We start from the raw sequence: 25,252 nt of genomic DNA on the forward strand, positions 1-25,252 counted from the left end.
GCTCATGACCCAAGCTGAATCCATGGGAAAGACAAGCAATGTAACAGAATTCATTCTGTTGGGCCTGACTCCAAACCCAGAACTGCAGAAATTCTTATTTGCTGTGTTTTTAATCACCTACTTGATCACAATGGCAGGTAACCTCCTCATCTCTGTCACCATCTTCATCAGCCCAGCCCTGGGATCTCCCATGTACTTTTTTCTGTCCTACTTGTCTATTATAGATGCTTTCTACTCTTCTTCCATAGCACCCAAAATGATCTTTGACTTGATCTCTGGCAAGAACACCATATCCTTCAATGGCTGCATGATTCAGCTCTTTGCTGAACATTTCTTTGCTGGAGCAGAGATCATCCTATTAGCTTTCATGGCCTATGACCGCTATGTAGCTATCTGTAAGCCCTTGCATTACATGACCATCATGAGCCGACCTCTCTGTGCTTTCTTGGTGGGAATGGCTGGGATTTTAGGCTTTCTGCATGGAGGGATCCAGGTATGGTTCATGGTCCAGTTGCCATTCTGTGGCCCCAATGCCATTGACCATTTTATGTGTGATTTAATACCTCTCTTGGAACTAGTCTGTACAGACACTCACACTTTGGGGCCCCTGATTGCTGCCAACAGTGCGTCACTATGTCTGCTCATTTTTTCTATGCTGGTTGCTTCTTACATTGTCATCCTGTACTCCCTAAGGACTAAAAGCTCTAAAGGACATCGCAAAGCCCTGTCTACCTGTGCTGCTCATGTCACTGTTGTCATCTTATTCTTTGTACCTTGTTCATTCATGTATCTGAGACCCATGACCTCCTTCCCAGCTGACAAAGCTGTGGCTGTGTTTTACACCATAGTAACTCCCATGTTGAACCCTTTAATCTACACCCTCAGAAATGCAGAAGTGAAAAATGTCATGAAGAAACTCTGGGGGCAAATAATGAAAATTGGTGATAATGAAACTTGGGATTAGAGTATTAACATAAAAATATCTAGGGAAAATTTTAGAGAGATTTATTCCCCTTCTTAGTTGATTAAACGTGGGACAGTCAATTATCCTGTCTGGATCACTTTTCTTCAGAAGTATATGTATTGTGGGCAGGATCAACATACGCATTAAGGCAAAGTAAGCATGGTGTCTAGAGCCCACAATAATTTTAGGAGCCTTGCAAATGGTTAATCTCTTTTAAAATAAGAGGGAAAAATGAATGTAATGCAAATCCAACTTGCAGTCTAGTCATCTTTATACCAATGCTGTCATAAAATGTAATTTTAATATTTTTAATGGAAAAGAAGGACTCATGAGGACAAATAGCAAGGGGCCACAGAAGTCATAATGTTGCCCTGATTGTGGGTATGAAACAAGTAAGCAGTGATATTCCTGAGCACTGTTTACACCCCACACTACAGCTATAATGAAGTTTTATTTCAAAAGAGTAAAACTATATATGCAAAAACATATAGAACACCAGGGAGTCTTCAAGAAGTACTTTCATCCAAATATACTTTTTCTTATCTTCCTAAACTTTAGAGATTTACAGATGTTCCTGCACCACAGTAATAAAAACTCTTTACTTCCCACAAGCCCAAGAAAAGCACAGTTACACACAAAGGTACTTTTTAAAAATTACATCACCTCCATTTCCTGTAGTATGCAAATGTCTACAGAAATATTAGTAGCAGAACTGAATGATGCAAAAGAGATAGAAGTGATTGAGTCCATAGAGTTAAGGCAGAAAATATCTGTATGTTAAAGATGTGTTTTAGACATGGACAAGGGCAGAGTCTGAACAGCTGGGGCAGGAAATGACCAGTGATGTAGGAACAAGTCTGTGTCACAAACTGAACAACGATGACCACAGATCTGGATTACAGAAAAGAATTCATAACAAGTACATAATGAAATTCTAGGGGAGATTCAGAAACAGTCAGATGCTTTGAAGTCAGAGAATAAGAGCTTTGGATCAAATAGGCTTGATTTCTCATCTTCTCTCTGGCATCAATTAACCTTTTAATGTAAGCGTTTTGCTTCATGTATCTACTAATTTTTTTTAATCTGTACAATGGAAATAACATTGCATACCCTCTCAAGTTGTGGGAATTAAATGATTTAGATTGAAAAAATGAATCAGCTAAAAATTAGTGAAATTGCTCAGACATGGTTACAGCCTTCAGAGATGTCACCAGCACAGAAAGTAAACCAGGGACAACAGTTGCTGACAAGAAGAACCCAAGAACACCACTACCAACCACCATTCACTAACCATGATCACAGGAGGACCAAACATCTGTGCCAGCCTCACTTCACTTTAAAATAAGTCATAAAAGACATCTGGATATGAGTAGGAACAGCAGAGCAGAGAGGTACTATCTCGGCAAGGAATCTAATGGGACCTGTGAGCAGATCTCTGGACACTAAAAGCTAGCCCCCGACCAACTCCCCAGTCTGGGACACAAATGCCCTTAAACATCTCTGCAGTAACAAATGAGGGGGAGCTGGCTGGAGAAACTGTGACGTGTCTGAGCAGAATTCATTTCAAAAGTTCCCACTGATGTTGGATCCCTTTCTACTGCTCTCAAAGAGTAAAAGGGAGAGCCACTGCAGTGCCAGAGACCAACAGACCTATCTCTGTACAGAGCTTGGGATTCCTGAGGAAGAGCTCAGAAACTTGTCTTCAGAGGGTGATTTCACAATCAGGGATTGAACATCATGTGATGTTGACATATCTCATGTTCCCAGGACACTAGATCTGGTTAGAGCTTACTCTCTATGAAGGCCTTTTAAAAATAAATGTTTTGCCAAATAAACAAACAAACAGACTCAAGGGAACAAAGTCGTGGTTGCCAGGGGTAATTGCAAGAGGTGGTTGTGGAGGGAATGGTGAAAGAGATAAAGTAGATTAAAAGGTCAAACTTTTTTTCTTATAAACCTATAATGTATTTTTATCCCCAGAGGTACAGGTCTGTAAATCGCTAGGTTTACACACTTCACAGAACTCACCATAGCACATACCCTCCCCAATGTCCATAACCCCACCCCCCTCTCCCAGCCCCCCTCCCCCCAGCAACCCTCAGTTTGTTTTGTGAGATTAAGAGTCACTTATGGTTTGTCTCCATCCCGATCCCATCTTGTTTCATTTATTCTTCTCCTACCCCCCTAACCCCCCATGTTGCATCTCCACTTCCTCATATCAGGGAGATCATATGATAGTTGTCTTTCTCTGACTGACTTATTTCACTAAGCATGATACCCTCTAGTTCCATCCATGTCGTCGCAAATGGCAAGATTTCATTTCTTTTGATGGCTGCATACTATTCCATTGTGTATATATACCACCTCTTCTTTATCCATTCATCTGTTGATGGACATCTAGGTTCTTTCCACAGTTTGGCTATTGTAGACATTGCTGCTATAAACATTCGGGTGCATGTGCCCCTTCGGATCACTATGTTTGTATCTTTAGGGTAAATACCCAGTAGTGCAATTGCTGGGTCTTATGGTAGCTCTATTTTCAACTTTTTGAGGAACCTCCATGCTGTTTTCCAGAGTGGTTGCACCAGCTTGCATTCCCACCAACAGTGTAGGAGGGTTCCCCTTTCTCTGCATCCTCGCCATCATCTGTCATTTCCTGACTTGTTAATTTTAGCCATTCTGACTGGTGTGAGTTGATATCTCATTGTGGTTTTGATTTGTATTTCCCTGATGCCGAGTGATGTGGAGCACTTTTTCATGTGTCTGTTGGCCATCTGGATGTCTTCTTTGCAGAAATGTCTGTTCATGTCTTCTGCCCATTTCTTGATTGGATTATTTGTTCTCTGGGTGTTGAGTTTGCTAAGTTCTTTATAGATTTTGGACACTAGCCCTTTATCTGATATGTCATTTGCAAATATCTTCTCCCATTTTTTCAGTTGTCTTTTGGTTTTGTTAACTGTTTCCTTTGCTGTGCAAAAGCTTTTGATCTTGATGAAATCCCATTAGTTCATTTTTGCCCTTGTAAAACATCAAACTTTAATGAAATAAGTCAAGGGCTTAAAAAGTATAGTATAAGGCATTTATAACATTATAATATTATGGTGACAAAAGGGTGACTACACTTATCTTGGTGAGTACTAAATAATGTACAGAACTGTCGAATCACTACGTTGTACGCCTGAAACTATCTTGACATTGTATATTAAATACACTTCAATATAACCTCTAAAAAATGGATGTTTAACTATAATTTCCTGAGTGACCAACTTCTACATATATGCAAATAAGACTATGTCTATAATATCAAACTTATCTTTTAAAGATCTAGCATAGTTCCCAAGAAAGATGGGATGAAAAGGATAATGTAAAAATAAGGATGACAATGCTCATGATGCTCCTGATGACAGCGAATGTTTCTGGAGCACCTTCTGTAAACAATGTATTGACCTACACACTCATTTATATGTTTTGGAGGTGATAATTTCTGTCCTTATTTCTTTCATTAATTTAAGCTTCAAATTGTGGAACTTACCTCTTTTTAAAACGTTCTTTACATACCACTAGAGGAGAAAAGTCAGAAAAACTGGGCCTTTAAAGCAATCCCAAGTTGACCTCCCTCCACATCTGCTTTCCTTAAACACATTCATAACACTTCCATATTTGGTATATTCAAAGAAGCAAATGAAAGATCTTCCATATCTGGAAGTAGGCAAGAAAATTCTTGCCAACTTCTCATCTTATCAGTCAAATTAGCAACATATTTTATCCATTCGTGGCCACACAGAAGGTCTATTATTCAACATTCTTTTTCCTGTATGATTCATTGGAAGTGTTTCTCAGGTCATTGGGAAAATGACTACATGGTAAATATGCTCACAAAAACCCAAGCCAAACTATACCTGTAGTGGTGACCTGTAGTCATCAATGTGTAACCTCACTTCTTTTGTCCAAATTATCCAGTTGGGAGTTGGGGTTTTTTTTAATATTTTATTTATTCATTAGACACAGAGAGACACAGAGAGAGAGCGCGCACAAGCAGGAGGAGCAGCAAGTAGAGGCAAAGGGAGAAGCAGGCTTCCTGCCAAGCAGGGAACTGGACATGGGGTTCAAACCCAGGACCCTGGTATCATGACCAAGCCAAGGGCAGACACACTGAGCCACCCAGGCACCCCCAGTTGGGAGATTTTAGGTAGAGCCTGATAATCAACAAGAGGACAAGTTCCCTACTATGAAGAAAAGTCACCAGGATTTTTCTAGAGTCAGTCTTTCATCAGTGACATATGACACAGGTGGTAAGAGTACTATCTCTTGTTCCAAAGTGCACTCTTGAAAATAGCATGATTTTCTTCTGCTGTAGAATCATGATCCACTTATAAGGACTTCTACCTGTTTCTCTTTATTAGGACTTTTGTCCCACAACCCCTCCCCATCATCAGATTTCCCAGCTCAACCTTGTGCTATTTTTTCACAGGGCTGATTATAAGAGGAGCTGTGTTAACACATCTTTGGACACACACCCAGGCAGATATCCTGAAATCTGATAAGAAAAGAATCAAAGGACTGACCTTGACACTTGGTAATGGGGCTACATTTGCAGTCCAGAGGACCTTAGGATCCACCCTAAAATATCTTAGGAATACATATTTTCAAATTTAACTCCAAGGATCTTGTGTCTTGGGCATCACTATCACCTTCCCTCAGTATACATAAGTTTAAACAAATAATTATGACCTATGTCAGGCAACACAAAGGAAATGTTGCAAAATGGTGAAGATATAAAATTGTGGAATTGCATCATTGCTCATCTCATGTTATCCTACTAAACATAAAAATACTTCTAGTGGACAGAGCAACTGCAAAGATTGTGTAAGTTTGCATATTTGAAAGGACTCACAAAAATCCAAAAGCATAATCACATAATGTTTTTTTTTTTAAGAGCATTGATACTGTGAACTGAGAAACTGAGTACAGGCAAGCACTGAAGGTGGACGATATGTCCAAACAACCTCTCAGGAGTCTTTGTTGACACAGACAAACAAGCTTCATCTCCAGTTGAACCACCAAGAGCAGCATGAGAATAAGTCTGGGCTTCAGGAAAGTACAGGGACCAAGTTTGCAATGAGGTATTTATGTCCCACTAGTCAAGTCAGTTATGCCAAGTAGAAGCTATCAGGTTTTTAAGTGATTTTAAGAAAATGGTTCTTGGGGTCATCAGGAGAGTTTGGGACTTTTAAAAACAGATCAAACCTTCTACTGGTCTTAAGCTAGCCAAGGGTCAAAGCCCTGTATAACCAGAAACAAGACTTTCCTGTTCAGTAGCAAAATAACACTTTCCTTTTTTTATTATTAATATTTGCAGTTAGGCAGCATACAGTACATCATAAGTATTTGCTGTAGTGTTCAATACTTCATTAGTTGTGTAAAACTCTTTCTTACACAGTCCACCCTCTGACCCTTGCTCAAGACTAAATCACACATAATCACTCCTTCTCATGTATATTTTGCACCACTCACAGGACAGGAAAAAAATAGATCAAGTGCAAAGTATTAATCTCATCCATCATCAAATGAGAGATGGGTTTTGTTTAAAGAAGGATTTCAGCTAACCAAATATTCCACCACAAACTTAATCACAAAAAAAAAAAAAACACAGTGACAAAGTTGGATAACAATTTTATCTACCTCTACTACTGAAATTAAAATTTTATAAAAAGAATCAATATATTGATTCAGTATAACACTTAACTGTTAACGAATTCTAGTTCATCCCCTAAGCAACCATATTTCATTGTATGGACATCATGGGAGATGTTACTTCAATTTCCTAATACATTTGACCATCAATATCAGTATTATAGAATTAGTTGAAGTCAAACTAATACTACCAGTTAAACCAGTAATAAACCAAGTAACAGTTACATTATTATTTATTGAATGGCTCCCTTTCTAGCAGTTACTTCTTCCTATTGAAGTTTCATTCAACCCTTCATTTCATATAACCCTGGGTTTCCCACATCTTCCATTCATCCATTCATCCTGTTGCAGACTTCATTGCCAGTCCATTGACTATTGCCCAAACCTAAGAAAAGCCATACTATAGCATTATAGTTATAATCCAGCTCTTCTGTTACCACAAGAAATACCACTCTTAACACACTGAATGGATTTATAATTTCCTCTTCAATTAATCAGCCTCTATGCAGCTACTTTCCAGACTGAGTAATGTCTCTTCATGCTGAAGCTACCATTTACACACCAAACTGCTTATTGGGCATTTCCAAAACCTGTTCATAGGGAAGGACCCATTCAACTGTAAGAGTAGATAAAAAGATCTCAGGAGGATCTAATGTGTGGCTCAAAGGCAAGGCAGACATTTGTTCATGTGTGCAATGGGTTCCCTCTTTCACAAATTCTGTACTTACATTATATTTAATAAAGAAACATTTTGCTCATTTTCCTTACCAGAATGATTATCTGATATAACCTAGGACTTATGGTTATTTCAAACTCAAAATAATGTTATATCCTTCAGTAAAAATAAAAGGAGTTTCAAATAAAGTCCAATAACAAGCTAGCAATCATCTTGTAAACTGGGTGCTCTCCCTGGCTTTTGAGGTAACTTCCCAGTTCAAAAGCCCACTAAAGCACCTCCAGGTGGCAAATCCAGCATTCATGACAGAAGTCATTATTCAGTAAACAGACATTTTTCTCATGATTCTCTTTTTAGGAACAGAGAAGTATCACACAGAAGAAAACCCACACTTTTTCTCTTGTCCCATTGGCCAACATTATGTCACATTCCTATCCTTAAATTGGTCCCTGAAAAGAGGACAGCATCATCATAATTGCTTTAAACTACTTGAAAATGGAGTCACACTTTCTCCCAAACACCTGGCCACCTAATACCTGAAGAAATGGTTTCCTTAGAAACAAAGAAGCTGGGAAATGATCACTCTGTGGGCAACAGTGTCTACCACACCTATTGTGCCTCCACTGACTGCTCTCCCTACATCTGTAATCAATCTCTCTCTCTGCCCTTCCCCCACACATCCCCCTTAGCTCGATCCCACTGGAATTTCAACATGATCAAGTTTCTTCCATACCAAAAAAATATTCACCCTCAAGCTGATGTCCCACTTAGTGACTAATTTCATTCTTGTAATAACTCTATGAGATAATGTTGTCTCTACTTTGCAGAAAAGGAAACTGAGACATGGGGAAGGTGAGTAACTTAGATGAGATCACACAGTTTAGCCAAGACTTAATAAATACACACACAAAACAGACAATCATATTAAAAAATGGGCAGAAGATATGAACAGACACTTCTCCAATGAAGACATGCAAATGGCTATCAGACACATGAAAAAATGTTCATCATCACTAGCCATCAGGGCGGTTCAAATTAAAACCACATTGAGAAGGGAGTTGAGGGAAATTGGAAGGGGAGGTGAACCATGAGAGACTATGGACTCTGAAAAACAACCTGAGGGTTTTGAAGGGGCGGGGTGGGAGGGTGGGGGAACCAGGTGGTGGGTATTAGGGAGGGCACAGATTGCATGGAGCACTGGGTGTGGTGAAAAAACATGAATACTGTTACGCTGAAAATAAATAAAAAATTTAATTAAAAAAAAAAACCACATTGAGATACCACCTTACACCAGTTAGAATGGCCAAAATTAGCAAGACAGGAAACAATGTGTGTTGGAGAGGATGTGGAGAAAGGGGAACCCTCTTACACTGTTGGTGGGAATGCAAGTTGGTGCAGCCACTTTGGAGAACAGTGTGGAGATTCCTCAAGAAGTTAAAAATAGAGCTTCCCTATGACCCTGCAATTGCACTGCTGGGTATTTACCCCAAAGATACAGATGTAGTGAAAAGAAGGGCCATCTGTACCCCAATGTTTATAGCAGCAATGGCCACGGTCGCCAAACTGGGGAAAGAGCCAAGATGCCCTTCAATGGATGAATGGATAAGGAAGATGTGGTCCATATACACTATGGAGTATTATGCCTCCATCAGAAAGGATGAATACCCAAATTTTGTAGCAACATGGATGGGACTGGAAGACATTATGCTGAGTGAAATAAGTCAAGCAGAGAGGGTCATGTATCATATGGTTTCACTTATTTGTGGAACATAACAAATAATATGGAGGACAACGGTAGATGGATAAGAGAAGGGAGTTGAGGGAAATTGGAAAGGGAGGTGAACCACGAGAGACTATGGACTCTGAAAAACAACCTGAGGGTTTTGAAGGGGCGGGGGGTGGGAGGTTGGGGGAACCAGGTGGTGGGTATTAGGGAGGGCACAGATTGCATGGAACACTGAGTGTGGTGAAAAAAACAATGAATACTGTTACACTGAAAAGAAATAAAACATTTTTAAAAAATTCAATAAATACTACCCAACAGTATCACGGTATTAGAAAATGCAAAAATTTCTCTCAAATATTTCAGGAAAATTCTTTCAAAAAAATGCAATAACACAATCATTGGATGATTTTTTTATTTGTTTTTTATAAAATATTTTTTATTTAATTTCTTTTCAGTGTATTAGAATTCATTGTTTATGTACTACACCCAGTGCTCCATGCAATACCTGCCTTCCATAATACCCACCACCTGGATCCCCCAACCTCCCACCCCTTGCCCCTTCAAAACCTCAGATTGTTTTTCAGAGTCCATAGTCTCTCATGGTTCATCTCCCCCTCCAATTTCCCTCAACTCCCTTCTCCTCTCCATCTCCCCATGTACTCCATGTTATTTCTTATGCTCCACAAATAAGTGAAACCATATATTTGACTCTCTCTGCCTGACTTATTTCACTTAGCATAATCTCTTCCAGTCCTGTCCATGTTGATACAAAAGTTGAGTATTCATCCTTTCTGATGGAGGCATAATACTCCATTGTGTATATGGACCACATCTTCCTTATCCATTTGTCCATTGAAGGGCATCTTGGTTCTTTCCACAGTTTGGTGACCATGGCCATTGCCACTATAAACACTGGGGTACAGATGACCCTTCTTTTCACTACATCTGTATCCTTGGGGTAAATACCCAGTAGTGCAATTGCAGGGTCATAGGGAAGCTCTATTTTTAATTTCTTAAGGCATCTCCACACTGTTCTCCAAAGTGGCTGCACCAACTTGTATTCCCACCAACAGTGTAAAAGGGTTCCCTTTCTCCACATCCTCTCCAACACACGTTGTTTCCTGTCTTGCTGATTTTGGCCATTCTAACTGGTGTAAGGTGGTATCTCAATATGGTTTTGATTTGAATCTCCCTGATGGCTAGTGATGATGAACATTTTTTTTCATGTGTCTGATAGCCATTTGTATGTCTTCATTGGAGAAGTGTCTGTTCATTTCTTCTGCCCATTTTTTGACATGATTATCTGTTTTGTGTGCGTTGAGTTTGAGAAGTTCTTTATAGATCCTGGATATCAGCCTTTTGTCTGTGCTATCATTTGCAAATATCTTCTCCCATTCCATGGATTTCCTCTTTGTTTTGTTGACTATAGCACCAAGAACCATAAGAAACCTGGGAATAAACCTAACCAAAGAGGTAAAGGATCTGTACTCGAGGAACTACAGAACACTCATGAAAGAAATCAAAGAAGACACAGAAAGATGGAAGGCCATTCCATGCTCTTGGATTGGAAGAATAAACATTGTTAAAATGTCTATACTGCCTAGAGCAATCTATACTTTTAGTGCCATTCCAATCAAACTTCCACTGGTATTTTTCAAAGAGCTGGAGCAAATAATCCTAAAATTTGTATGGAATCAGAAGAGACCCCAAATCGCTAAGGAAATGTTGAAAAACAAAAATAAAACTGGCAGCATCATGTTGATTGATTTCAATCTTTACTACAAAGCTGTGATCAACAAGACAGCATGGTACTGGCATAAAAACAGACACATAGACCAGTGGAACAGAGTAGAGAGCCCAGATATGGACCCTCAACTCTATGGTCAAATAATCTTTGACAAAGCAGGAAAAAATATCCAGTGGAAAAAAGACAGTCTCTTCAATAAATGGTGCTGGGAAAATTGGACAGCTATATGTAGAAGAATGAAACTCAACCATTCTCTTACACCATACACAAAGATAACCTCAAAATTGATAAAACACCTCAACATGAGACAGCAATCCATCAGAATCCTAGAGGAGAACATAGGCAGTAACCTCTTTGATATCAGCCACAGCAACTTCTTTCAAGATATGTCTCCAAAGACAAAGGAAACAAAAGTGAAAATGAACTTTTGGGACTTCGTCAAGATCAAAAGCTTCTGCACAGCAAAGGAAACATTGGATAATTTTATATGCAGTTTTTCAGTATTCTTCCCAATAACACCAATGTTTTTTAATTTTATTTCTTTTTCAGTGTTCCAAGATTCATTGTGCACCACACCCAGTGCACCATGCAATATATGCCCTCTTTAATACCCACCACCAGGCTCACCTAACACCCCACCAAAACCTGCAGTTTGTTTCTCAGAGTCCACAGTCTCTCATGCTTCTTCTCCCCCTCTGATTCCCCCAATTCACTTTTCCTTTCCTTCTCCTAATGACCTCTGTTATTCATCATGTTCCACAAGTAAGTGAAACTGTATGATAATTGACTCTCTCTGCTTGACTTATTTCATTCAGCATAATCTCCTCCAGTCCCATCCATGTTGTTACAAAAGTTGGGTATTCATCCTTTCTGATGACTCCATTGTATATATGGACCATCTCTTCCTTATTCATTCTTCTACTGAAGGGCATCTTGGCTCTTTCCACAGTTTGGCAATCGTGGCTATTGCTGCTCTGAACATTGGGGTACAGATGGCCCTTCTTTTCACTACATCTGCATCTTTGGGTAAATACCCAGTAGTGCAATTGCAGGGTCATATGGTAACACTATTTTTAATTTCCTAGGACATATCCACATTATTTTCCATAGTGGCTGCAACAACTTGCATTCCCAACACCAGTGTAAGAGGGCTTCCCTTTCTCCAAATCTGCTCCAGCACTCATTTTCTGTCTTATTAATTTTGGCCATGCTAACTGGTGAAAGGTGGTACCTCAATGTGATTTTGATTTATCCCTGGGATGCAAGGGTGGTTCAACATTCACAAATCAATTGATGTGATAGAACAAATCAATAAGAAAAGAGAGAAGAAGCACAGAAGACTCCACTGCCAAATGATTAGAACTCATATAGCAATTCAGGCGCCTGGGTGGCTCAGTGGGTTAAGCCTCTGCCTTTGGCTCAGGTCATGATCCCAGAGTCCCGGGATTAAGCCCCGCATCAGGCTCTCTATTCAGCGGGGAACCTGCTTCCCCCTCTCTCTCTGCCTGCCTCTCTGTCTACTTGTGATCTCTGTCAAACAAATAAATAAAATCTTAAAAAGAAAAAAAGAACTCATATAGCAATTCAATAATGTGGCAGGATACAAAATCAATGCACAGAAATCAGTTGCTTTCTTATACACTAACAATGAAAATATAGAAAGGGAAATTAGAGAATTGATTCCATTTACTATAGCACCAAGAACCAAGAACGTCAATTTATTTAGCGCTCTGTTTCAAGCTCTCATAAGTGAACTGGCATACACAGAATCTTCTAAATAGAAGAACTCACTATCAGACCCAGTCTCATGGTTTGATGTATTATTTCTCTGGGAAACCACACAACATTCCATTCACATAGAGATACCCCTGGTCCTCAGTCAGAACATCTGCTTGGTCTTCCTTCTCCTCTGCAGGCATCAGGAAATTTCCAGAAACCCAATTCCAAGATTATGCCTAGGCAGATCTCCAAGATTGGAGCCAAAGTTACGAAAGGAAGATAAAACATGTCCTCCTTTCTCTGTGGCTTTCCTCATGGTCACTGCTGCATGTAGGTTCTGTCTGAGGGATGTGTCCTGCCTGCCCCTGCTGGGAGAACTAGAGACTCTACATGATCCCCCAGAGTCAAAATCAGCACCCCTCACCCAGCGCATCATTCCTAGTGCATGAGACACATCACAGAATCAGTCTAACTGCTACCACAGCTTGATTGTTAGAACTCAGGCTTATAAATCCAAAGATTTAAATCCAAAGCTACCAAAGATTAGCTCTCTGATCTTGACCAAATGATGCTCGCAGTGAACAACGACTTCTTTAGACATAAAATAGAATTAGCAATACCTTCCTCATGGGATTAGATGAGAATTATATGAAATACCATACTTAGCAGGGTGACATAAATTTATTATTTGTCACTTCCCATTGTGTCTACATTTCCTTTATTCCTACAACCTTCTCAGGGACTCCCAACTTCACTGTCAGCTTTTTAGTGATGACAAGATCAAATATTCATAGAAAGATTGTTAGAATAATAATGACTTATAAATCAGTATTTGATAGTTTAAAATGTTCTTCTCTCCTTTCTGTATGTATACAGATTCTAGCAACCAGAAGAGTACAATTATTATCTATTTTTTCTATGTATGTATATATATTACATATGTGATGGTGTATGTATGTATATAGATAGATAGAAAGAGAGAGAGAGAGAGAGAGAGAAATCCTGACAGAAACCCAAAATGTTCACACCAGGACCTTTGAGGTTCTGTACAGAAAACGGAAGGCAGAAGGGAGCTTTAGTCCTATGCCAAGCACCATTCCAGCACGTCACATGATTACCTCACAGAACCCCTACACCAGTACCATGATCAGTACCATTATCACTCCCTTTTCATAGATGTGGGAACTCAGGTATGAGGAAGCTGAGGAACTTGCCCAAAGTCACACAGGAAGCAAAGAGAAGAGCCAGCAAAATTCACTCTCTTCAGCATGATTCAGATTTCTATTATCAAGAGCACTTTCTCCAACCTACATGTGTCTATCCTTGGGGCATCCACATTAGAATAGCAGTTTTTCACTGGCTTAGATGTTTTCCTGTGTTATCTTGCTCAATCCCCCCTAGAGCTCTGTGAGACAGGTTATTATAAAGGCTATTTGATAGACTCTGTCTGGCTCTGGCACCCATACCCCCCTGACTAGAACATTCTGTGCCTTACACCTCAGACCCTGAGATGACCACTTTACACGGTCAATAGAGGGGCTGCTAGCCCAGTCCAGCTGGCTCTCCCCAACCCCCTTGGTCACAGATGCCATGGCCACAAGAGAGAAATGATAAATTGGACTGCCTGATGTTTGGTTGAAGCTGCTAATTCTAATCCTCAGGAGGTGAGAGGTCAGAGCCTCCCTCACTCCTTGGACTTAGAACAAACACCCATTTAAATTCTTCTCTGAAACCACAATGAAAAGATTGGTAAAGACGGACCCAGGAAGAACACATAAAAATAACCAGCCCCACATCACAGAAGCTGTTTGGTTCTAAGTTTCCAACACAACTGGATCCAGATTCCCAAGGACCAAAGGAGGTATCACTGGGTTGAGTACAGGCTTACTAAGAAAAAGACTTCTAAGAGCTAACTGCAGCTAACTTGCTTGCTACTCCAGGAATCTTTCATTTCTTGCTGAATGTATGCTGCTTGCGGTCTCTAATGTTTCTGCTTCACACACTCTGCTATTTGCGGGGCTTTATATCAGTGGAGATCTCAGATCAAGTGGCTTTTATAATATACCTCATCTGGTCACCAAAATTTACTGCCAAATGTGTACTAAGGTGCTTTGGACCGAGATGTCCCCCAGTGGTTAAGTTCCCTCCACGCCCTCAATTTCTTAGGAACCCTAACACTGGAAGCTAAGTAAAACAATGTATTATCTGAGCTGGGATGCTCATGCTTCACACTCAAAGGAAGGTGTGAGCCTAGGAAGCAAAACTAAGCCCAACCTATGAACTCAGAACTATTTAGGAAGTCTCTCTCAGCAATCATTTTCCAGTCACTAAGTGAGCAAAAGAAAGACAAAAATGGATGAACTTGCAAAGCAGCCACGAGCAATGGGTCAGTGATGGCTGCCTCCATGCTAAGTGTGCTCTCAAATAAGATGCCTATTCTGGAATGAATCTGTTACTTCTTTCTCAAAGGCATTCAGACTGGTAGGTACAATGTATAATGCTATTTACTAGCATTTTGTTCTCAGAGTGATACTAGGGCCTCTAATTTCAGGTAAGTTAGATCTAATATGTGTATTGACTGACACAGAATTTCATGAAGAATGACCATATGTAGTCTATTAAGAAAAGCAGTCACTCAGGATATTATGAACCCAAACTGGAGTTAAGAAAATATTTACTCTAACTTATTCCACTGATTATAAAGGTAATCTATTCTCTTTGTAGAAGACATAGATTAAAATAAATTTTTAAGAAAGTGAAAGGTGCCCTTAATTCATACTTCAAGGAAGCACTATTTTTTAAAAAGTATTTATACAGTACTTATTTCACATATTTTTCTATGTATGTATGTCATTTTGGACAATTTTGATCATAATATGAACTGTTTTCTATCTTGTGGTTTCTACTCAATATTACATTGGATTATAAGATTATATTATATATTATGTAATAGTATATATATAATAATATATATAATATATTATAATATTATAAAATATTACAAGAATCTTTCACACTATGAACTCCTTGTAAATAACTTCACTGTCTACCAGACATTTTATAATAATAATTCACTTAATTACTCATATTTATGAAGGTATTTGGATTATGTTCATTCATTCATTATAAAAAAAATTATGAAATACAACCTGTATGCATGATCTTTGTCTACATTTTTTTGTCTACATTTTTTTTAATTTTATTTTTTTAATGTTCCAAGATTCACTGTTTATGCACCACACCCAGTGCACCATGCAATACGTGCCCTCCTTAATACCCACCACCAGAGTCACACAACCTCCCGCTCCCTCCAAAACCCTCAGTTTGTTTCTGAGTCCACAGTCTCTCATGTTTTGTCTCCCCCTCCAATTTCCCCCAATTCACTTTTCCTTTCCTTCCCCTAATGTCCTCCATGTTATTCCTTATGCTCCACAAGTAAGTGAAGCCATATGATAATTGACTTTCTATGCTAGATTTTTTTCAGTCAGCATAATCTCATCCAGTCCTGTCCATGTTGTCCATATTTTTTATCTAGAATAGATCCCAAACGTAAGTAGTTCTGGATACGACCATTTATAAAGCCCTTATTACATGGAGACAAACTTCTTTCCAGGAGATTTTATATTAACACACGGCCACCAGCACTGGGAACATAACTGTCATAAATCTGTGCCACCTTGCCAGTTAAAATCATTTCACTGTGTTTAAATGATACTTCTCCGATGACTTGTGAAATACAGGATTATTTTAGATCCCTATTGCTTTATCCCCAGAGTTATCTTTTCACTATTTTTGCCCTTATTTTCACAGTAGTATGAGTAGGACTTTTTTGTTAAAACCATTTCCATAATAATCGTTACTCCTTACACTTGTTGCAAGTACTTTTCCACAGTGTTCCAGATCTTTATGTAACTAAATCCATTAGTTTTGTCCTGTTTCTCATACCACTGCATTTTGTTTAACATGCTCTTCCTCATGCAGAAATTAGATACATATTTATTTCATTGTTTTTTTGTTTTTGAGCAAATCTCTATTTTATTTGAAGGCTTTAATACACTCTGTTCTTTTTTTCTCCTTCTCTCTCTGTGTGTGTGTGTGTGTGTGTGTGTGTGTGTGTGTGTGTGTGTGATGGCATGAAGATTTATTCTAGTTTTAAAAACAACTATCCAGTTATTGAAAAATGTTTTAAGAACTACACACAATATTCTTTTAAATATTCTTTAAAAATAATCTCCTTGAGGCACCTGGGTGGCTGAGTGGATAAGCATCTGCCTTCTGCTCAAATCATGATCCTGGAGTTGTGGGGCTGAGTCCTGCATCCAGCTCCCTGCTGACCCAGAGCCTGCTTCCTCCTCTATCCTTCCACCCTGAGTGTGCACCCTCCCTCTCTTTCTCTCATTCTCTCTCTAATAAATAAAATCTTTAAAAAATATTAAAAATATTAAAGACAAAAAAATGAAAATAATCTCCTTTTGTAATCTGACTATATTGTAATTTTTTTGGTGAAGCATTTTATTTTTTTTTAATTTTTTATTTCTTTCGGCGTAAGAGCATTCATTGTTTTTTCACCACACCCAGTGCTCCATGCAATCCGTGCCCTCCCCAATACCCACCACCTGGTTCCCCCAACCTCCCACCCCCCGCCCCTTCAAAACCCTCAGGTTGTTTTTCAGAGTCCACAGTCTCTCATGGTTCACCTCCCCTTCCAATTGCCCTCAACTCCCTTCTCTCCATCTCCCCATGTCCTCCATGTTATTTGTTATGCTCCACAAATAAGTGAAACCATATGATAATTGACTCTCTCTGCTTGACTTATTTCACTCAGCGTAATGTCTTCCAGTCCCATCCATGTTGCTACAGAAGTTGGGTATTCGTCCTTTCTGATGGAGGCATAATACTCCATAGTGTATATGGACCACATCTTCCTTATCCATTTGTCCATTGAAGGGCATCTTGGTTCTTTCCACAGTTTGGCGACCATGGCCATTGCTGCTATAAACATTGGGGTACAGATGGTCCTTCTTTTCACTACATCTGTACCTTTGGAGTAAATACCCAGTAGTGCAATTGCAGGGTCATAGGGAAGCTCTATTTTTAATTTCTTAAGGAATCTCCATACTGTTCTCCAAAGTGGCTGCACCAACTTGCATTCCCACCAGCAGTATAAGAGGGTTCCCCTTTCTCCACATCCTCTCCAACACACGTTGTTTCCTGTCTTGCTAATTTTGGCCATTCTAACTGGTGTGAGGAGGTATCTCAATGTATTTTTTATTTTTTTATTATGTTATGTTAGTCACCATACAATATATAATTAGTTTTTGATGTAGTGTTCCATGACTCATTGTTTGCATATAACACCCTGTGCTCCATGCAATATGTGCGCTCCTTCATACCCATCACTGGGATAACCCATCCCCCAACTCCCTTCCCCTCAAAAACCCTCAGTTTGTTTCCCAGGGTTCATAATCTGTCATGCTCTGTCTCCCCCTCTGATTTCTCCCCTTCATTTCTTACTTCTTTTTCCTAATGTACTCCATACTATTCCTTATATTCCACAAATAAGTGAAACCATATGATAATTGTCTTTCTCTGCTTGACTTATTTCACTTAGCATAATCTCCAGTTCCATCCAAGTGGATACAAATGTTGGGTATTCATCCTTTCTGATGGCGAGTAATATTCTACTGTATATATGGACCATATCTTTTTTATCCATTCGTCTGTTGAAGGGCATCTCAGCTCCTTCCACAGTTTGGCTATTGTGGATGTTGCTGCTATGAACACTGGGGTGCACGTGGCCCTTCTTTTCACTACATCTCTATCTTTGAGGTAAATACCCAGTAGTGCAATTGCTGGATCATAGGGAAGCTCTATTTTAACTGTTTTCCAAAGCGGCTGCACCGACTTGCATTCCCACCAACAGTGCAAGAAGGTTCCCCTTTCTCCACAACCTATCCAACACTTGTTTTTTCTTGCCTTGTCAATTTTTGCCATTCTAACTTATGTAAGGTGGTATCTCAATGTGGTTTTTATTTGAATTTCCATATTGGCTAACAATGTTGAACTTCTTTCATGTGTCCATTAGCACATTCATATGTCTTCTTTGGAGAAGTGTCTATTCATAACTTCTGCCCATTTTGTGACGGGATCATTTCTTTTGGGGTGTTGAGTTTGAGGAGTTCTTTATAGATCTTGGATATCAGCCCTTTATCTGTAGTGTCACTTGCAAATATCTTCTCCCATTCCATGGGTTGCCTCTTTGTTTTGTTGACTATTTCCTTTGCTGTGCACAAGCTTTTTATATTGATGAAGTAGCAATAGTTCATTTTCACTTTCGTTTCCCTTCCCTTTGGAAATGTGACTTGAAAGAAGTTGCCAGGGGCACATGTTGAAGAGGTGACTGCCTGTGTGCTCCTCCAGGATTTTGATGGATACCTGTCTCACACTGAGATCGTTCATTCATTTAGAGTTTATCTTTGTGTGGTGTCAGAGAATGGTCGAGTTTTGTTCTTCTGTACATAGCTGTCCAATTTTCCCAGAACCACTTACTGAAGAGATTGTCTTTCTTCCATTGCATATTTTTTTCCTGATTTGTCAAGGATTAGTTAACCATAAAGATCAGGGTCCATATTTGGGCTCTCTATTCTGTAACATTGATCAGAGTGTCTGTTCTTGTGCCAGTACCATGCTGTCTTGGTGATCATAGATTTGTAATAGAGCTGGAAATCAGGCAATGTGAAGCCTCCGGCTTTGTTCTTCAACATTCCCTTGGTGATTCAGGGTCTTTCCTGCTTCCATACAAGTTTTAGGATAGTTTGTTCCAGCACTTTGAAAAATGCCATTGGTGTTTTGATCGGGATGGCATTGAAGGTATAGATTGCTCTGGGAAGCACAGATATTTTAATAATGTTTATTCTTAAAATCCATGAGCATGGAATTTTTTTCCACCTTTTTGTGTCTTCTTCAATTTCTATGAGGCCAGCATTACCTTGATCCCAAAACCAGACAAAGATCCCATCGAAAAAGAGAATGAAAAACCAATATCCCTGATGAATATGGATGCAAAAATTCTCAAAAACATCCTAGCTAACAGGATCCAATGGTACATTAAAAGGCTTCTCCAACATGACAACGTGAGATTTATCCCTGGGATGCAAGAGTGGTTCAACATTTGCAAGTCAATCAATGTAATAGAATACATTAATAAGAGGAGAGAAAAGAACCATACCATCCTCTTGATTGATGCAGTAAAAGCTTTCACAAAATACAGCATCCTTTCCTGATTAAAACTCTTCACAGTGTAGGGATAGAGGGAACATTCTTCAATTTCATAAATACCATCAATGAAAAGCCCACAGCAAATATCATTCTCAATGGGGGAAAGTTGAGAGCCTTTCCCTTAAGATCAGGGAACAGGACAATGAAGCCCACTCTCATTGCTATTGCTCAACATAGTACTAGAAGTCCTAGCAACAGCAATCAGACAACAAAAAGAAATAAAACCTATTCAAATGGCAAAGAAAAAGTCAAATTCTCTCTCTTCACAGATGATATGATACTTCACGTAGAAAACCCAGAAATTGGAGTGGGAGACAAACCATAAGAGACCGTGAATTCTGAGAAACAAACTGAGGATCTGGGAGGGGAGGAGAGTGGGGAGTTGGGTGAGCCTAGTGGTGGGTATTTGCAAGGCCATGTATTGCATAGAGCACTAGGTGTGGTGCATAAAATGAATCTTGGAACACTGAAAAAATAAAATAAAAATGTTAAATAATCTTAAAAAAGAAAGGAAACCAAAGACTCCACCCCTAAATTAGTAGAACTCATACAGCAATTCAATAATATGACAGGATACAAAATCAATGTGCAGAAATCAGTTGCTTTCCTATAAACTAAAAATGTAACTCTAGAAAGAGAAATTAAGGTCTCTATTCCATTTACAATAGCACCAAAAACCATAAGATACCTTGGAATAAGCCTAACCAAAGAGGTAAAGAACCTATACTCTGGAAACTACAAAACACTTATGACCATACTGGTATTTTTAAGTTTATCCCATCATCAGTTATATTTGTGCTCAGTTACTTGTATTTTTGAAATATAAAAAACTTTCTAATGTATTTATCAAACCTAGTATTTTTCTATTGACATACACTGATCTCTGCATTCAACATTTTTTCTGAATACAACTGGTTGTTTTCTAACTTCTTGAATACTTCATTTCTCTTCATGTATGGTCTTTCTTAATATTATAACAATCATATATTTCAAGGTAAAGAGTAATACTCAGGGATTTTTTATTTTTAATTCTTCTTTCATGAGTTTGGAGTGTGTAGAAAGCTATATTTTACATTTGGGATAAAACTTTGCTCTCTGGAATAATGATATTCTTCAATTCCACTATGATATTTGTTATATTAGTTTTTTTATATGTGAGAAATTTTAGATGTATAAAGAATAAAGTCTGTACATATAATTACCTGGTCACTAAGAAGTGAGTACAGAATGAAGAAACAGTCTATCTGACTGTAAAAACATACTTTGTCTGACAAATGAGGATGCTTTTCCTTCCTCACCTCTAAAGATTGTATTTTCTAAATACATCCAGAGAGTTTCTCCCAGTCTTCCTTAAACTGAGTTTTTATATGCAAAATACCCTTGTAAATTATACATAACGAAATGTCAAAATGGTGAATTCTAAAGTTTCAAATACATCTGGAGAATTTTGCATAGCATTATGCTCTTTCATCAGCTCCAGGATATACTTCTTTTTTCCTGTTCATAATATTCGTCCAATTCTGTTTTAATGGGTTGTAAAGTCTCACAAATCTAAGTGCCTGGTATATCTTACTGGAGCTTCAAATATTCACTCAATTTTTGAAAAATGTGACAACATCATGCTTAATTTCAGACTGAATTCTGCAGATGTTTTATGGTCACCTGGAAACTAGTGACAAACACCAAGAATAACAAGTGCAGCTTAGCCTCAGAAGCACAGGTGACTAGAGAAGAAACAGCAGGCAGCAGCTTCTCATGAATTCAAGCCTCTGCTCCTGCTTTGCTCCTCCTCTCATTCTAGTTTTCCTAGAGGAGAAAGTACTGTGGCAGTTGATCAGGAATACTGACCTCTGTGCAATTCCAGGAAGGGGTCTACATTTTTAAAACTGTATTTGCGTATTTGGATGAGTGTATTGTGTATGTGTGCACACATATGTCTGTGTGTCAGTCAGAGGGTGAAGAGGCTATATGTTCATTATATAACCAGTAATACAGGCCAACTCACATCTCAGTTTATCTTCTTGGGGTCTCACAGAAATCAATCCTGACAGAAATGATTTGCTTGATCAAAATCATCTGCCATCATTGCAATCCCTGTGCTATTCACAGACAAATCAATAATCCAGACGCCAAAGTGGATTCCCAGAACAAATGAACAACGTGACTGAATTCATCCTGCTTGGCCTGACACAGGACCCAGATGTGCAGACACTCTTGTGCGCTGTGTTTGTAGTCATCTACTTTCTCACTGTGGCAGGCAACCTGCTCATCGTCATGACAATCAACACCAGCAGAGCCCTGGGCTCCCCCATGTATTTCTTTCTGTCTTTCTTGTCCTTTGTAGACAGCTGCTGCTCTTCTACCATGGCTCCCAAAATGATATTTGACTTACTCACAGAAAAGAAAACTATCTCCTTCGGTGGGTGCATGACTCAGCTCTTTGCAGAGCACTTCTTTGGAGGAGTGGAGATCACAGTGATGGCCTATGACCGCTACCTGGCCATCTGCAAGCCCCTACACTACAGGATCGCCATGAGCAGGCAAATGTGTGGCCACCTGGTGGCCATGGCCTGGGCTGGAGGATTTTTTCATGCTCTGATTCAGATTCTTTTTATAGTCTGGTTGCCCTTCTGTGACCCCAATGTCATTGACCATTTCATCTGTGACCTTTTCCCTCTACTAAAACTCTCTTCCACTGACACTCACATCTTTGGACTTTTGTTGCTGCCAACAGTGGGCTGATGTGTCTCCTCATTTTTTCTATTCTTCTCACCTCCTATGACCTCATCCTTTACTCCCTAAAAGCTCACAGTACTGAACGACAGTGTAAGGCTCTGTCCTCCTGTGCCTCCCATGTGACTGTCATTGTCCTATTCTTTGTACCCTGTATATTCGTGTACTTTCGGCCCATGGTCACCTATCCCATTGACAAAGCAGTGGCTGTGTTTTATACTATGATAACACCCATGTTAAACCCTTTAATCTACACCCTCAGAAACTCAGAGGTGAAAAATGCCATGAGGAAACTCTGGACCCACAGAGTAATCTTGGGTAATAATTCATATGCCTAGAGAAGAAAAAGCAAACAAAAGCAAACAAACAAACAAACTTTGTCTTTTAAGAACAAATAGGACTATAGAAAGGATGATGGTCTTGAAGTCAATATATGTGAGTTTAACTATATTGTGCTCCCTATGATTTTTGTAATCTTTAATGGTCCTCTTTCATATCAATATTGGATTAAATAATGACTAAAGCCTCTTCCATTTAAAAAACTTTCTGTATTTGCAAGTTATTGATCAAAGGGACATTACAACTCACCATTATTTGTCACAACCTATAGAAAATCTGAGTTTATGAATTCAATAGAAAAATTCTCTGTAAAGCTCTGTGTAGAGATTATATAACCAATTGGATAATAAAATATTGCAAAGAAAGGCATAATGTCTAAGTATTTAGGCAAAATCATATTTCAATCCCAACTATGTATTCAAAGTAGATTTATAATGATGAGAAATAAAGATCAATAAGAAATGAATGATTTTTAAAAAATGAGAGAGGATTCATCCCAAAATTAATGTTGCCTTGTTGCACATTGCCACGGGGACCATTTATAGTGTAATCTGCTCTCTTCCTAGAATAAATTATGTTCTCTGTCTAAAGGCAAAAAGGGATATAAATTCTTCCAGATACATCCATAGAGCCATCTTGCACATGATTCCCAGGCAAAAGATACCTGGTGGAACATTTTTCCATCAAAAGCATACTATATACACCACTTCAACTCTGAAGTACCTGTTATTATATGGATTTCTGCCTTAGCTAATAGGAAAAGTATCTAGCACAAAAGAGAGAGTTAATTATAACTGAGTAAGCCAGACTGAAAGACTACACATTCAAATTTGAATGACAACCTTCAGACCAATTGCAAAGCAATGTGGTAGGAAGTAACCTGAGACACAGACACGGTGCCATTCTAACAAAAAGTACTCAAAAAAAAAAAAAATCAGATTTGACCCAAGCAAAAGTTTTGCATGCAAAAGAAAGAGAGAAATTCATGAAAGCATATCAATATCATAAAATCAACAAAATACAAAGAAAAGCAGTAAAAAAGGAAAAGGGGGACAGAAAAACTACGAGACACACAGGAAACAAAAAGGTAAGCCTAAGTCCTTACCTGTAAATACTTAATGTATATATTAATGGGTTAAACTCTCCAGTCAAAACACATGGAGTGACTAAATGGATTTTTTTAATCCTACTGAATGCTGTCTACAAGAGACTCACTTAAGCTTTAAGAACACACACTGTCTCAAACTGCAGCAATGAATAAAAGATATTCCATGTGAACAGCAACTGAAAGAGGGCAGGACTATACTCACGTCAGACAAAATAGACTCTAAAAACAAAACTGTCACAAATAAGGACTTTTTTTTTTTTTAAATTTATTTATTTGTTAGAGAGAGAGAGCGAGCGAGCACAGGCAGACAGAGTGGCAGGCAGAGGCAGAGGGAGAAGCAGGCTCCCCGCCGAGCAAGGAGCCCGATGTGGGACTCGATCCCAGGACGCTGGGATCATGACCTGAGCCGAAGGCAGCTGCTTAACCAACTGAGCCACCCAGGCGTCCCACAAATAAGGACTTTATATAATGATAAAAGGGTTGGTTACCCAGGAAGATATAATAATTGTAAATACTGATGGACCCAACATCAGAGTACCTAAATATATCAAGCAAATATTAACAGATATAAAGGCAGAAAGAAAGAAAACCACAGTAGTACTAAGAGACTTCAACATTCCACTTTCAATGATGGATACAACGTATAGACAAAAAATCAGTAAGAACCCAATGGACATGAACGTTATTAACAAAATGGACCTAACCGGCATATATAGAACAGTCCATCCAATAGCAGTAGAATATACAGTCTTCTCAAGTGCTCATGGCAGATGATGCAGGATAGATTATATGTTCGGTCACAAAACAAGGCTTGAAAAACTTAAGATTCAAATCATACAATGTATATTTTCTGAACACAAGGAAGTGAAACAAAATCAAGAGCAGAAGGAAAACTGGAAAATTCACAAATACACGGAAATTAAGTAACACATTATTATGCAACCTACGGGTCAATGAAGAAATCAAAAGGGGAATTAGAAACATGTCAAAACAAACAAAATTTTAAACTGTACAACAAAACCTATGCAATGTAGCAAAAGCCATACTAAGAGGAAAATATATAGCAATGATCACCTACCTTTAAAAAGATCTCAAGTAAACTTATGGAGGACAAGGGTAGATGGAGAGGAGAAGGGAGTTGAGGGAAATTGGAAGGGGAGGTGAACCATGAGAGACTACGGACTCTGAAAAACAACCTGAGGGTTTTGAAGGGGCGGGGGGTGGGAGGTTGGGGGAACCAGGTGGTGGGTATTAGGGAGGGCACAGAT

General features: G+C 38.9%; 2 protein-coding genes across 2 annotated transcripts in view; both read left to right on the plus strand.

The window, feature by feature from the left end:
• Window positions 1–4: 4 nt before the first annotated feature.
• The window catches only part of LOC308350788 (olfactory receptor 4C45-like), a gene marked incomplete at both ends in the record, with an annotated part of 32,232 nt that continues 6,984 nt past the window's right edge, over window positions 5–25,252 (plus strand). The window contains one exon of the mRNA XM_080816278.1: window positions 5–137. Coding sequence (XP_080672404.1) covers window positions 5–137 — 133 coding nt within the window. The remainder of the gene's footprint in view (window positions 138–25,252) is intronic.
• Window positions 21,897–22,875, plus strand: LOC308351881 (olfactory receptor 4C5-like; the record flags this gene model as incomplete). The annotated part of the gene is given in 2 exon segments (XM_080817849.1): window positions 21,897–22,517; window positions 22,520–22,875. Coding segments are annotated over 2 exon segments (918 nt in total). The 5' UTR covers window positions 21,897–21,955.

This window comes from Martes martes, assembly GCF_963455335.1.
Source record: "Martes martes genome assembly, chromosome: 10".
NCBI classification, from domain to species: Eukaryota; Metazoa; Chordata; class Mammalia; order Carnivora; family Mustelidae; genus Martes; species Martes martes.